The sequence below is a fragment of the Phocoena sinus genome, chromosome 21, assembly GCF_008692025.1.
Source record: "Phocoena sinus isolate mPhoSin1 chromosome 21, mPhoSin1.pri, whole genome shotgun sequence".
Lineage (NCBI taxonomy): Eukaryota > Metazoa > Chordata > Mammalia > Artiodactyla > Phocoenidae > Phocoena > Phocoena sinus.
In genome coordinates, this window is record NC_045783.1 from 31,102,820 (window position 1) to 31,115,340 (window position 12,521).

At 35.2% G+C, this 12,521-nt stretch overlaps 1 protein-coding gene across 1 annotated transcript in view; it reads left to right on the forward strand.

The window, feature by feature from the left end:
* Positions 1-12,521, forward strand: part of LOC116746886 (disintegrin and metalloproteinase domain-containing protein 5-like) — a 139,523-nt gene that overhangs the window by 62,897 nt on the left and 64,105 nt on the right. Inside the window, exons 12-13 of the mRNA XM_032618655.1 lie at positions 1,093-1,276; positions 4,563-4,658. Coding sequence (XP_032474546.1) covers positions 1,093-1,276; positions 4,563-4,658 — 280 coding nt within the window. The remainder of the gene's footprint in view (positions 1-1,092; positions 1,277-4,562; positions 4,659-12,521) is intronic.

Here is a 12,521-nt window from a genome sequence, read left to right on the forward strand (position 1 = left end):
AAAAGCATTGATTCTTTTTCTACCAGGCAATTCAATTATTAGGTAATCATTTTAAATTTTATGTGCTCGGTTTTATACTTTGTTAACATGAGTCTATAGAAAACTCAAGGCATTTCCAAACCCCTCTAAAATGGCAGGCCTGAACTTCCAAACTTGGTTTCCTCTGGGGATGTTGTCAGGGCTTGAGTTTAGACTCTAACTGTTAGGACTGATACAGAGTAGATTTTAGTATAGGGCAGAGGTCAGCCAACAATGATCTATAGGCTAAATTTGGCTGCCTACCTGTTTTGTAAATTCATTTTATAGGCTTACTGTTTTACGTGTTCTTCATGGCTGCTTTTGCACTACAGTGGCAGAGTTGAGTAGCTGCAACAGAGCATATGGCATATAAGCCTATAATATGTACTGTGTGGCCCTTCACAGATAAGTTTGTCAGCTACTGGTCTAGGGCGTAGTCTTTACTCTTAAATTGTATTCTTTCTAGGGTTTTAGTTGGATGCTGATATATTAGCAGACTACTAACAACTTTCTCACTCCATCAGGACAGGTATTCCTCTTGTCCCTCCCATGGTATAAATCAAACAACAGATTCTTGTTTGAAAAATGCCTGATTACAGAGAGCAAAAGATCTAAAATATACTTTTAAAGATAATACAGACATGTTCATATTGATATTTACAGAAAAAATACAAAAATGATATTAAATAAATAAAAAGTATATTAAATACTGAGGCCAAAAATTTTTAATTCAGTTGTTTGGCAGTAAGAAGGTAAATCAAGAGTAACACAGTTCCTATGTTTAAACAATTAATAAAGATTTTAGGATAGGTAAATAATTGGTCTTCTTTAAAACAGGATGAATGGCAAAAGATTTTGGAATTTTTTTTCATTACAAGAATTTTCTTGGTGAAATTTAAAAAGTGTGTTAAAAATGTTAGTATTTTTAAATACTTTTATATTTTTAAAAGTGTGCTTATTGTTATCTGTGAGAATAATGCTCTTTAAATCTCTCTTCAAAACATCATACATTAGGAGAAATGTAGAGTTATACAGCAATAATTTTTGTCATACCCTTTTTCTAATATATTTTAGGCTATCTGGGGGTATAAAGGATTTTAGCACTTGTAGCTTGGATGACTTTAAATATTTTGCTGCACATTCTGGCCTTGAATGTCTTCGTAAAATCCTTCCTGTTGGGCCAGTTTACAAACAGTGGAAGGTGTGTGGCAATGGAAAGTTGGAATCGGGTGAAGAATGTGATTGCGGCACTTTACAGGTTAGTGGAAATTTTTTCAAAAATATTTTTTATTTCCCGTATATGTGAGTACGAGGTGGAAAAGAAGACCTTGTCTTTTAGTAGAAAAATTTTGAAAAACACCTTCTTTGGGGAAGATGGAAGCCTTTAAGTTTCCTAATTTTGCCATTTTTTGAAGTGGGGAGCAAACATCCTTTAGTTAATATTTGTCTTCAAATATTGCCTTCCTAAATTCTTGAGTGTATGCATCAGCTCTAATCTTATAATTAGTGACCACAAAGAGTGTATAAGGAGTTGAAGAAAGATGCTTTTAACAACAAGCAGTAACAAAAAGACAAGAACATCTAAAGACTATAGACTGTATAGCAAAATGCATCGTTTGCTATTATATGGAAAAAAAGTTTTGTATGGACAGGTTATGTTTCCCTTCAACACTGCAGTGGATGCTCCTGCCATTGCAGTAAGGGAAGATAAAGAAACACAATGAAACACAATGAAACTGCAATAAGGCACAAAAAAGAAACACACAATGAATGGAAAGGAAGATTAAAACTGTCTTTAATCAAATTCAACTTGGCCACGTGATTGGAGAATCCTAAACAATCTACCCCCAAAGTCTGCTAAAGTTAATTAATGAATGCATGTGAACCCAAATTCCATGGAGTTCTATGTATAAACAATGAACAAATGTAAAATGAACTAAAATGTACAATTCCATATACATTGTTTCAAAAACATGAAATAGAGATAAATTTAACAGAATACGTGCAAGACGTACAATGAAAATGAAAACTCACATTGCTCAGAGAAATGAAAGAAGATCGAGAGGGAGACATATCCCACTTTCATGGATTGGAAGACACAATATTGCCAAGATGTCAGCTCTACATCAACACTCCACACAATCCCAATCCCAACCCCACCATCGTTCTGTGGAAATTGACAAGCTGATACTATAATATATATGGAAATGCAAAGGACCTAGAATAGACAAAGCAATTAAAAAGAACAAAGGTGGAGCACATACACTAATTTTCTGTAAATTTCAAAATTTTCTATAAAGCATAAATAATCAATATAATGTGGTATTGGCCAAAGCATAAATATATCCCTTAATGAAACAGTATAGAGAATCCAAATATAAAATATTTATAAGATCAGTTGATTCTCTGCCAATCAGAGGTGTTAAGGCAGTTAAATGGGTGAAGAAAACCTTTCCAGCAAAGGTATTGTATGAGCTAGATATCCACGTACATAAAAAGAAAACTTTGACATCTCACCATACACAAAAACTAACTTGAAATGGATCAAAGACCTAAATATAAAAGTGAAAATCCTAAAGCTCTTAGGGTAAAACACAGGAGACAGTCTTTTTGACTTTGTGATAGGCAGAACTTTCTTAGATAAGGCAAATAAGAATGAGGTTTTAAAGAAAAATGTGTAAAGTTGTACTTAATCAAATTTAGAAACGTTTTCTTTTAGGCTCTGTTAAGAAAAATAAAATGATAGACTCTGAAATGGGAGATTCAAAAGCCAATTCAAAGGACTTCTATTCAAATACATTGAAAGACAAGAATTATGGCTTCTGGTCTGACATGTGAGAAGTTTAGAAGTCACCACTTAGTCCTTACAAGTAAAAAGCTAACCAACTTGGAAAAGAAATAGCTCTTCTTGCATCCATCAGAGATGTGAGGTCACAGAGCAAACCACTGCCCCACAAATTGGAAAAACCAACAGGTGAATGCAGAGAATCACAACTTAATAGAATGGCAACCCACAAGCTAAAACCTTTTGGGAACCAGTATCTGGGTAGGAAAACCTGAACTGGAATTGACAAATGTCTGGAGTCTCAGTGTGTAGAACTCTGATAGCTTAAAACTCCAGGGGAACCCAATCATAGGAAGGTCCCCACACTTTTTTTTTTTTTTTGCGTTACACGGGCCTCTCACTGTTGTGGCCTCTCCCGTTGCGGAGCACAGGCTCCGGACGCGCAGGCTCAGCGGCCATGGCTCACAGGCCCAGCCGCTCCACGGCACGTGGGATCCTCCCAGACCGGGGCACGAACCCGCGTCCCCTGCATCGGCAGGCGGACTCTCAACCACTGCGCCACCAGGGAAGCCCCCCACACTTTTATGAGTTGTACCTGCAGAAACTTGAACTGTTTGTCACAGTGAATACTGGAGAGAAGTCTAATGCTTCTGGCAGAGGGAGGGGAAAAGGAACCATTTTGAAATAGCCAGAGCATTCTATTCTTAAGAAAGTCTGCCCTTACAAATGGAGTTGTATTGAAAAAGAAAAAAAAACCAAACTAGAATAACCAAACATTTGATTAAGAGATACAGTAAGAAAAAAAGCTAACAAAGGAATATTTAAACTTTGAGTACATGAATACACGAGTCAATAGATGAAATAAGCAGCCTTTTTAAAGTATAATATTGCTGCCTGTGGTGAAGCTGTTCATTGAAAATACCAATTAAAAATACCAGTAAGGGGCTTCCCTGGTGGCGCAGTGGTTGAGAGTCCGCCTGCCGATGCAGGGGACACGGGTTCGTGCCCCGGTCCGGGAGGATCCCGCATGCCGCGGAGCGGCTGGGCCCGTGAGCCATGGTCGCTGGGCCTGTGCGTCCGGAGCCTGTGCTCCGCAACGGAAGAGGCCACAACGGTGAGAGGCCCGCGTACCGCAAAAACAAAAATAAAAACAAAAACAAACAAAAAAATACCAGTAAGAAAAAGCACAACACCAGGAAACTCAAACTTCTAATATTGGTAAATTACAGAGTTTAAAACAAACTCGCTACTGAAGACTGGAAAGGTTGATTGAAGGCACTGAATCTTGTAAAATACAAGTACATATGGGGCCAGCATCCCAGTGAAATCTGGACAGACCAGACTGGCTTCTGGGACCACTTTTCTGGGGGCAGAAGTTTGGGGGTTTGCCATTTCAGACAGAAGCTGAGAGTCTGCATGCTGGCAGTGTGTAAATAGATTTATTATGAAAGCAAGAATATAGGAAAAATTTAGAAGAGAATGGTAGCTAACAAGAAATCTAATAACTATTTCCTCTAAGTTTTTGGCTCCACAGTAGTTATGTTAATATTGTTCAGATTATATGGAATGTAGTGAAATGACACATTTCTTTTACAACCTACTGGCTGAGATGTTGATTTCAATAAGTCTCATGTAAAGAGTGGAATTACTGAAACTGGTTTTTAAGAAATGCTTATACTTCGTAAATAAATTCTGTATTGCAGTTTTATTTGATTGTACCTAATCATGCATGACTGAGTAACAAAGCATTTGTTTCCAGAATTGTACACATCCAAACTGCTGTGATCCTAGAACATGTACAAAGAAAAAAAATAAAATATGTGGTTCGGGGGAATGCTGCACACGAGATTGCAAGGTAGGAGGCAATCTGTATTTTATATGTTAGCATTAAATTTCTTTTTCTTAAAAAATTTATTTATTTATTATTTTTGGCTGTGTTGGGTCTTGCGTTGCTGCATGCGGGCTTTCTCTAGTTGTGGTGAGCAGGGGCTACTCTTCATTGTGGTGCGCGGGCTTCTCATTGCAGCGGCTTCACTTGTGTAGAATGGGCTCTAGGCGCACGTGCTTCAGTAGTTGTGGCACACGGGCTCAGTAGTTGTGGTGCACAGGCTTAGTTGCTCTGCGGCATGTGGGATCTCCCTGGACCAGGGCTCGAACCTGTGTCCCCTGCATTGGCAGGTGAATTCTTTTTGTTTTAAATTTATTTGTCTAATTTTGGCTGCATTGGGTCTTTGTTGCTGCATGCGGGGTTTCTCTAGTTGTGTCGAGTGGTGGCTACTCTTTGTGCGGTGTGTGGGCTTCTCGTTGCGGTGGGTTCTCGTTGCAGAGTACAGGCTCTAGGTGCGTGGGCTTCAGTAGTTGTGGCTTGCAGGCTGTAGAGCACAGGCTCAGTAGTTGTAGCGCATGGGCTTAGTTGCTCCACAGCATGTGGGATCTTGCTGGACCAGGGCTCGAACCCGTGTCCCCTGCATTGGCAGGCGCATTCCTAACCACTGCGCCACCAGGGAAGTCCCATCATTAAATTTCTTGAAATACTTGTTCCAAGGAGATGGAAAACATGTCACTACTCTATGCAGTCCTTCCCATCTTATTATATGCAAGCAGCATTGGAGCCCCTGTCACACTTCAGTCCACTCTGTAATCTGTCATTTCTAGGACTCTCCTGTACATAATGTGTGATGCTTCTCTCTCCTGATTTGACTTCCCATTCCTATACCACATTACAAATCTTTCCTGTACGCACTGGGATTTCTCTGTGATCAACATACATCTTGGGCAACCTTTTTAAATTCTTATTTTATAAGACCATACTTAACATAGGGACAGGAAGTTAGATTAGTTCTTTTTGTTGGCTAACTTCTCTTTACTGTCTTCTGGTAAAAATCCTCTCTACCTTCACAATTCATTCAGTTACTGTTACAACCATTCAGTTCCTTTTAATGAAAGCATTTAACGAGCTCCTGAAAATTGCCCAACACCCAGCATAATCCATTGGAACCCTAAGGAGAAAGAAACAAACTCTGAACAAAGGTAAATGCACATATTCTTAAGACGGGAGGAAGAGCATGATTTAATCTTTAAAAAAAGTTTTCCCAAAAAAAAAAAAAAAAAAGTTTTCCCCAGGTTTATTGATATGGTCAACATATAATTCTTTAGTTTAAGATGTACAATGTAATGATTTGCTCTAAGTATGTATTGTGAAATGATGACCACAATAAGGTTAGTTAACACATCCACCACTTCACATACTGAGAACATTTAAGATTTACTGTCTTAGCAACTTTTAAGTATATAATAACATTATTGTTAACTACGGTCACCATGCAGTACATTAGATCCCCAGATTTTTTTCATTTTATAGCTGAAAATTTGTACCCTTAACCTACATCTTCCCATTTTCCTCACTTAGCACCCACTGGCAACCACCAATCTGCTCTCTGCTTTGAGGAGTTTGGCTTTTTTACATTTCACATGTGAGATTATACAGTATTTCTCTTTCTCTTGTCTGACTTATTTCAATTAGCATAATGTCCTCCAGGTTCCTACATGTTGTCGCAAATGGCAAGATTTCCTTATTTTTTATGGCTGAATATTATTCCACACTACATTTCTTTTAATACATTAATCTGTTGCTCGACACTTAGGTCATTTCCATATCTAGGCTATTGTGAGTAATACTGCGATGAACATGGGGGTACACCTGCCTCTTCAAGACACTGGTATTATATCCTTCAGATATATATCCTGGATCAAAGTAGTTCTATTTTTAATTGAGAAACCTCCATATAGTTTCCCATAGTGACTGTAACAATTTACATTCCCTCCAATAGTGTGCCAGGGTTCCCTTTTCTCCACATCCTTGTAAACACTTGCTATTTGTTGCCTTTTTGACTATAGCCATTCTGACAGGTGTGAGGTGATATCTCATTGTGATTTTGATTTTCATTTCCCTGATTAGTGATGTTGAACATCTTTTCATGTGCCTGTTGGCCATCTGTGTGTCTTTTGAAAGATGCCTATTCAGGCTCTCTGTCCATTTCAAAATCAAGTTGTCCATCCACGTCTCTACAAATGACCCCATTTCGTTCCTTTTTATGGCTCATTAATATTCCATTGTATATATGTACCACATCTTCTTTGTCAATTCGTCTGTCAGTGGGCATTTAGGTTGCTCCCATGACCTGGCTATTGTAAATGGTGCCACAGTGAACATTGGGGTGCATGTGTCTTTTTGAGTTATGGTTTTTCTGGGTATATACCCAGTAGTGGGATCTCTGGGTCATATGGTAATTCCAGTTTTAGATTTTTAAGGAACCTCTACACTGTTCTCCACAGTGGCTGTATCAATTTACATTCCCACCAACAGTGCAAGAGGATTCCCTTTTCTTCACACTCTCTCCAGCATTTATTATTTGTAGATTTTTTGATGATGGCCATTCTGACCAGTAGAGACTGTCATACAGAGTGAAGTAAGTCAGAAAGAGAAAAACAAATATCATATATTAAGGCATATATGTGGAATCTAGAAAAATGGTACAGATGAACCTATTTGCAAGGCAGAAATTGAGACACAGAAGTAGAGAAGAAATGTATGGACACCAAGGGGTGAAAAGGGGGGGTGGGATGAATTGGGAGATTGGGATTGACATATGTACACTAATATGTATAAAATAGATAACTAATGAGAACCTGCTGTATAGCACAGGGAACTCCACTTCTCTGTACAGTAGAAACTAACACAACATTGTAAAACAGCTATACCCCAATAAAATTTTTTTTTAATTTTAAAATAAAAATTAAATTTAAAAAAAGGGAAAAAAATAAAATCAAGTTTTTGTTTTGTTTGCTTGCTTGTTTTTTTAATATTGAGTCATCTGAGTTCATTTTATATTTTGGATATTAGCCCCTTAACAAACATATTTGCAAATATCTTCTCCCATTCAGTTGGTTACCTTTTTGTTTTCTTGATGGTTTCCTTCATTGTGTAGAAGATTTTGTTTGAATGAGTCCCATTTCTTTATTTTTGCTTTTTATACCCTTGCCTGAGGAGACAGATCCATTAAAAATATTGCTAAATTCAAAGTCAAAGAGTGTACTGCATATGTTTTCTTGTAGGAGTTTTATGGTTTCTGGTCTTGCATTTAGGTCTTTAATCCATTTTGAGTTTATTCTTGTATATGATGTGATATACACACATCATATACAAAAATTTCATTCTTTTAGGTGGAGGTGTCCAGTTTTTCCAACATGGCTTATTAAAGAGACTGTTGTTTCACCATTGTATACCTTCTTGCCTCCTTTGTCATAGATTAATTGACCATATGTGTATGATTTATTTCTGAGCTCTCTATTCTGTTCCATTGATATATACCTGTTTTTGTGTCAGTAGCATACTGTTTTGATTGCTGTAGCTTTGTAAAATAGAAGTCAGGGAGTGTGATAACTCTAGTTCTTTTTTTCCTCAAGATTGCTTTGCCTGCTAGGGGTCTTTTGTGGTTCCATACACATTTTAGAATTCTTTGTTCTAGTTCTGAGAAAAATGTCATGAGTATTTTGCTAGGGATTGCATTCAATCTGTAGATTGCTTTGGGTAGTACAGTTATTTTAACATTAATTCTTCCAATCCATGAACATGGTATATCTGTCCATTTATTTGTATGTATTCATCAATGTCTTATAGTTTTCAGAGTATGGGTTTTTCACTTCCTTGGTTAAATTTATTCTTAGGTATTTTATTCTTTTTGATGTGATTGTAGATGAGATTGTTGCGTATGTCTTTAGCTCTGAATTGAGTCTCTTATAGGTAGCTTATAGATGCGTCTTGTTTTTTTTTTTATCCAGTCAGCCTTTTGATTGCAGCATTTAGTCCTTTGACATTTAAAGGGGTTATTGATAGCTATGTACTTACTGATATTTTATTTCTTGCTTTCTGGTTGTTTCTGTAATTCTTCTCTCTTTTCTTTCTCTTTTAGTTTCTTCCCTTGCAGTTTGATGATTTTCTTTAGTGTTATGTATGGGCTCCTTTCTCTCTAATTTTTGTATATCTATTGTAGTTTTTGATTTGGGTTACCATGGGGTTCATATATGTCGACGTATAGCTACACCTACTTGTTTTAAACTGATAGTCATTCAAAATTTAAATACAATTTTAAAAGATCTACGTTTTTTACCCTCCCCCCACATACACTTTGTGTTTTTGATGTCATATTTTACATCTTCATGACTATCCCTTATATGTTTATTGTAGCTATAGTTGATTTTTACAATTTTTGTCTTTTAACCTTGATACTAGATTATTTAAGTGGTTGATACACTGCCTTAACTATATATTTGCCTTTACCAGGGAGATTTTTCACTTCCTATATTTTCTTATTTCTTGTTGTAGCCTTTTATTTTTCATTTAAAGAAGATCCTTTAACATTTCTTGTAAGGTTGGTTTAGTAGTGATGAACTCTTCATTTTTGCTTGTCTTGAAAAAGCCTTATCTCTTTTTCAATTCAGAATGATAACCTTGCAGGGTAGAATATTCTAGGTTGTAGTTTTTTTTTTTTCTTTCAGCTCGTTAAATACATCATACCACTCTCGTCTGTGGTGTAAAGTTTCTTTAGAAAAATAAGCTAAGCCTTATTTGGCTTCCCTTGTATGTGACTTTGTCTCTTGCTGCCTTTACAATTTTCTCTTTATCTTTAACTCTTGCTATTTGAATTATGATAATTCTTAATGTGGGTCTCTTTGGGACCATCTTGTTTGGGATTCTCTGTGATTCCTTTACCTGGATATCTGTTTCCTTCTTTAGGTTAGGGAAGTTTTCAGCCATAATTTCATCATATAAAGTCTAAAAGTTAAATTTATTCCCAAGTAATATAATGTTTTTGATACTATTATAAGTAGGATTTAAAATTTTTCTTTTTCATATATTTTGTTATAAATGCATAGAAATGAAAATGATTTTAGTAGTTTGATTTTGTATCCTGCAACTTTACTGAATTTGTGTATCAGTTCTAATGGATTTTTTTTTTTTTGTGGTTCTTTAGGATTTTCTGTATATAAGATCATGTCATGTGAAAACAGCGACAATTTTACTTCTTCCTTTCTGATTTGAGTGCCTTTTATTTCTTTTTCTTGCCTAATTGCTTTGGCTGGAACTTCCAGTACTGTGCTGAATAGGAGTGGTGATATTGGATACCTCCGTTTATTCCTGATCTTAGAGGAAAAGATTTCAGCTTTTCACTATTGGGTATAATGTTAGCTAAAGTTTGTCCTATATAGCTTTTATTATGTTGAGACATGTTCTTTCTATACCCAATTTTTTGAGTGTTTATCATGAAAGGGTGTTGAATTTTGTCAAATTTTTTTTCTGCATCTCTTCAGCAGACTATATGAATTTTACTCTTAATTTTATTAATGGGGTGTATTGCATTTATTGATACCTGTATGTTGAATCATTCTTGCATCTAAGGTATAAATCCCACTTGACCATGGTGTTTGATCCTTTTAATATGCTGTTGAATTTGTTGTGCTAGCATTTTCTTCAGAATGTTTTTCATCTGTATTCACTGGGGATATTGGCCTGCAATTTTCTTTTCTTCTGGTGTCCTTATCTGTCTTTAGTACTGGGGTAATGCTGGCCTTGGAAAACGAGTTTGGAAGTATTCCCTCCTTTTTAATTTTTTGGAAGAGTTGGAGAAGGATTAGTATTCTTCTTTAAATATTTCATAGAATTCACTTATGAAACCATCTGGTCCTGGGCTTTTCTTAGGAGGTTTTAAAAACAAATTTAGTCCCTATAGTTATGATTAGTCAGTTCGAGTTTTCCATTTCTTCATGATTCAGTCTTGGTAGATTGTGTGTTTCTTGGAACGTACACATTTCTTCTAGGTCACACACTTTGTCAGCATATAATTCTTCATAGTAGCTACTTATGATCCTTTGTATTTCTACAGTATCAAATTTAGTGTCTCTTCTTTCATTCATAATTTTATTTTATTGAGGCCTGTCTTTTTTTTACTTGGTTAGTCTAACTAAAGTTTTGCCATTTTGGATTTCAAAAATCCAACTCCTAGTTTTATTGATCTTCTCTATTTTCTTTTTAGTCTCTATTTCATTTATTTCCCCTCTAATCTTTGTTCTTTTCTACCTTTTGCTAACTTTGGGTTTACTTTTTTCCTCCTTTTCTTATTCCTTTAGGTGTAATGTTGGGTTGTTTATTTGAGATATTTCCCTTTTTTAATGTGGACATTTATTGCAATAAACGTAACTCTTATAACTGCTTTTGTGGCATCTCATATATTTTGGTATATTGTTTTTTTGTTTTTCTCTATTTCAGGATTCTTTCTGATTTTTCTTTTATTTCTCCTTGATCTATTGGTTGTTCAGGAGTGTTCTGTTTAATTCTGCATTTTCTGAATTTTCCACTTTTTCCTCTTTTATTAGTTTCTAGTTTCATAACACTGTAAAATACACAAAATATTATTTCAGTCTTAAGTTTCTTAAAACTTGCCTGTGACCACCATATATCCTATTGTAGAGAATGATACATGTGCTTTTGAGAAGAATTTGTATTTTTTTCCATTGGAAATAATGTCCTATATATGTCTCAAGGTCTATTTGATCTATAATGTTATTCAGGTCTGCTATTTTCTTACTTTCTTTCAGGTTGATTTATCCAATGTTAAAAGTAGGGTATTGAAGTCCCCTTCTGTTATTGTATTGTTGTCTACTTTTTCCTTCAGTCTGTCAATATTTGCTTAAAGTTTTTAGGTGCTCCAATATTTGGTGCATTTATAGTTACAAGTGTTATGTTCTCTTGATGGATTGATCCCTTTATCATTTTATAATGACCCTCTTTGTCTTTTGTGACTGATTTGACTGAAAGTCTATTTTGTCTAATATAAGTGCAGTAAACCCTGCTTTCTTTTGGTTAGCATTTGCATGGAATATCTTTTTCTTCCTTTCACTTTCAGCTTAGGCATATTCTTAAAGCTAAATTGAGTTTCTTGATTGTTGAATCTCTTTTTTTTCTCTATCCATTTTCCATTCTGTATATTTTGATTGGAGAACTTAATCTGTTTACATTTAAAGTAATTATTGATAGGTAAGGACTTTCTATTGCCATCCTGTTAGTTGTTTTCTGTTTTTTAAAGTTCCTTTTTCTTTTCTGTCTTCCATTTTGATTTGTTTTTTGTAGTGATATATTTTAATTTGTGTATCTATTACAGATTACCTCTTTGTGAATACCATGATGCTTATAAAGATATTTTATAGATATAACAGTATATTTTAAGCTGCTAATAACAACCCATCTTCTATAAATATAAAAGCTTTGCATTTTTAATTCTCCTTCTCCTTTATTTTATGCATTTAATATCACACTTTGTATTTTTTATATTGTGAATCCATTAACAAATTATTATAACTATGTTTATTTCATAATACTTTTGTAGTAGAGATAAATGTGATTTGTCATGATTACAGTATTAGTATATTCTGAATTCGACTATATATTTACATTTACCAGTGAGTTTTACACTTTTATATATTTTCATGACTTAGTGTCCTCTTATAATTTGATGAACTCCTTGTTGGATTTCTTATAAGCAGGTCTGGAGGTGATGAACCCTCTTACCTTTTATTTGTCTGGAATTGTCTTTATCTCTCCTTAATTTTTGAAGGACACTTTGCCTTGTATAGTTTTCTTGGTTGGCAATTTTTTCTTTTA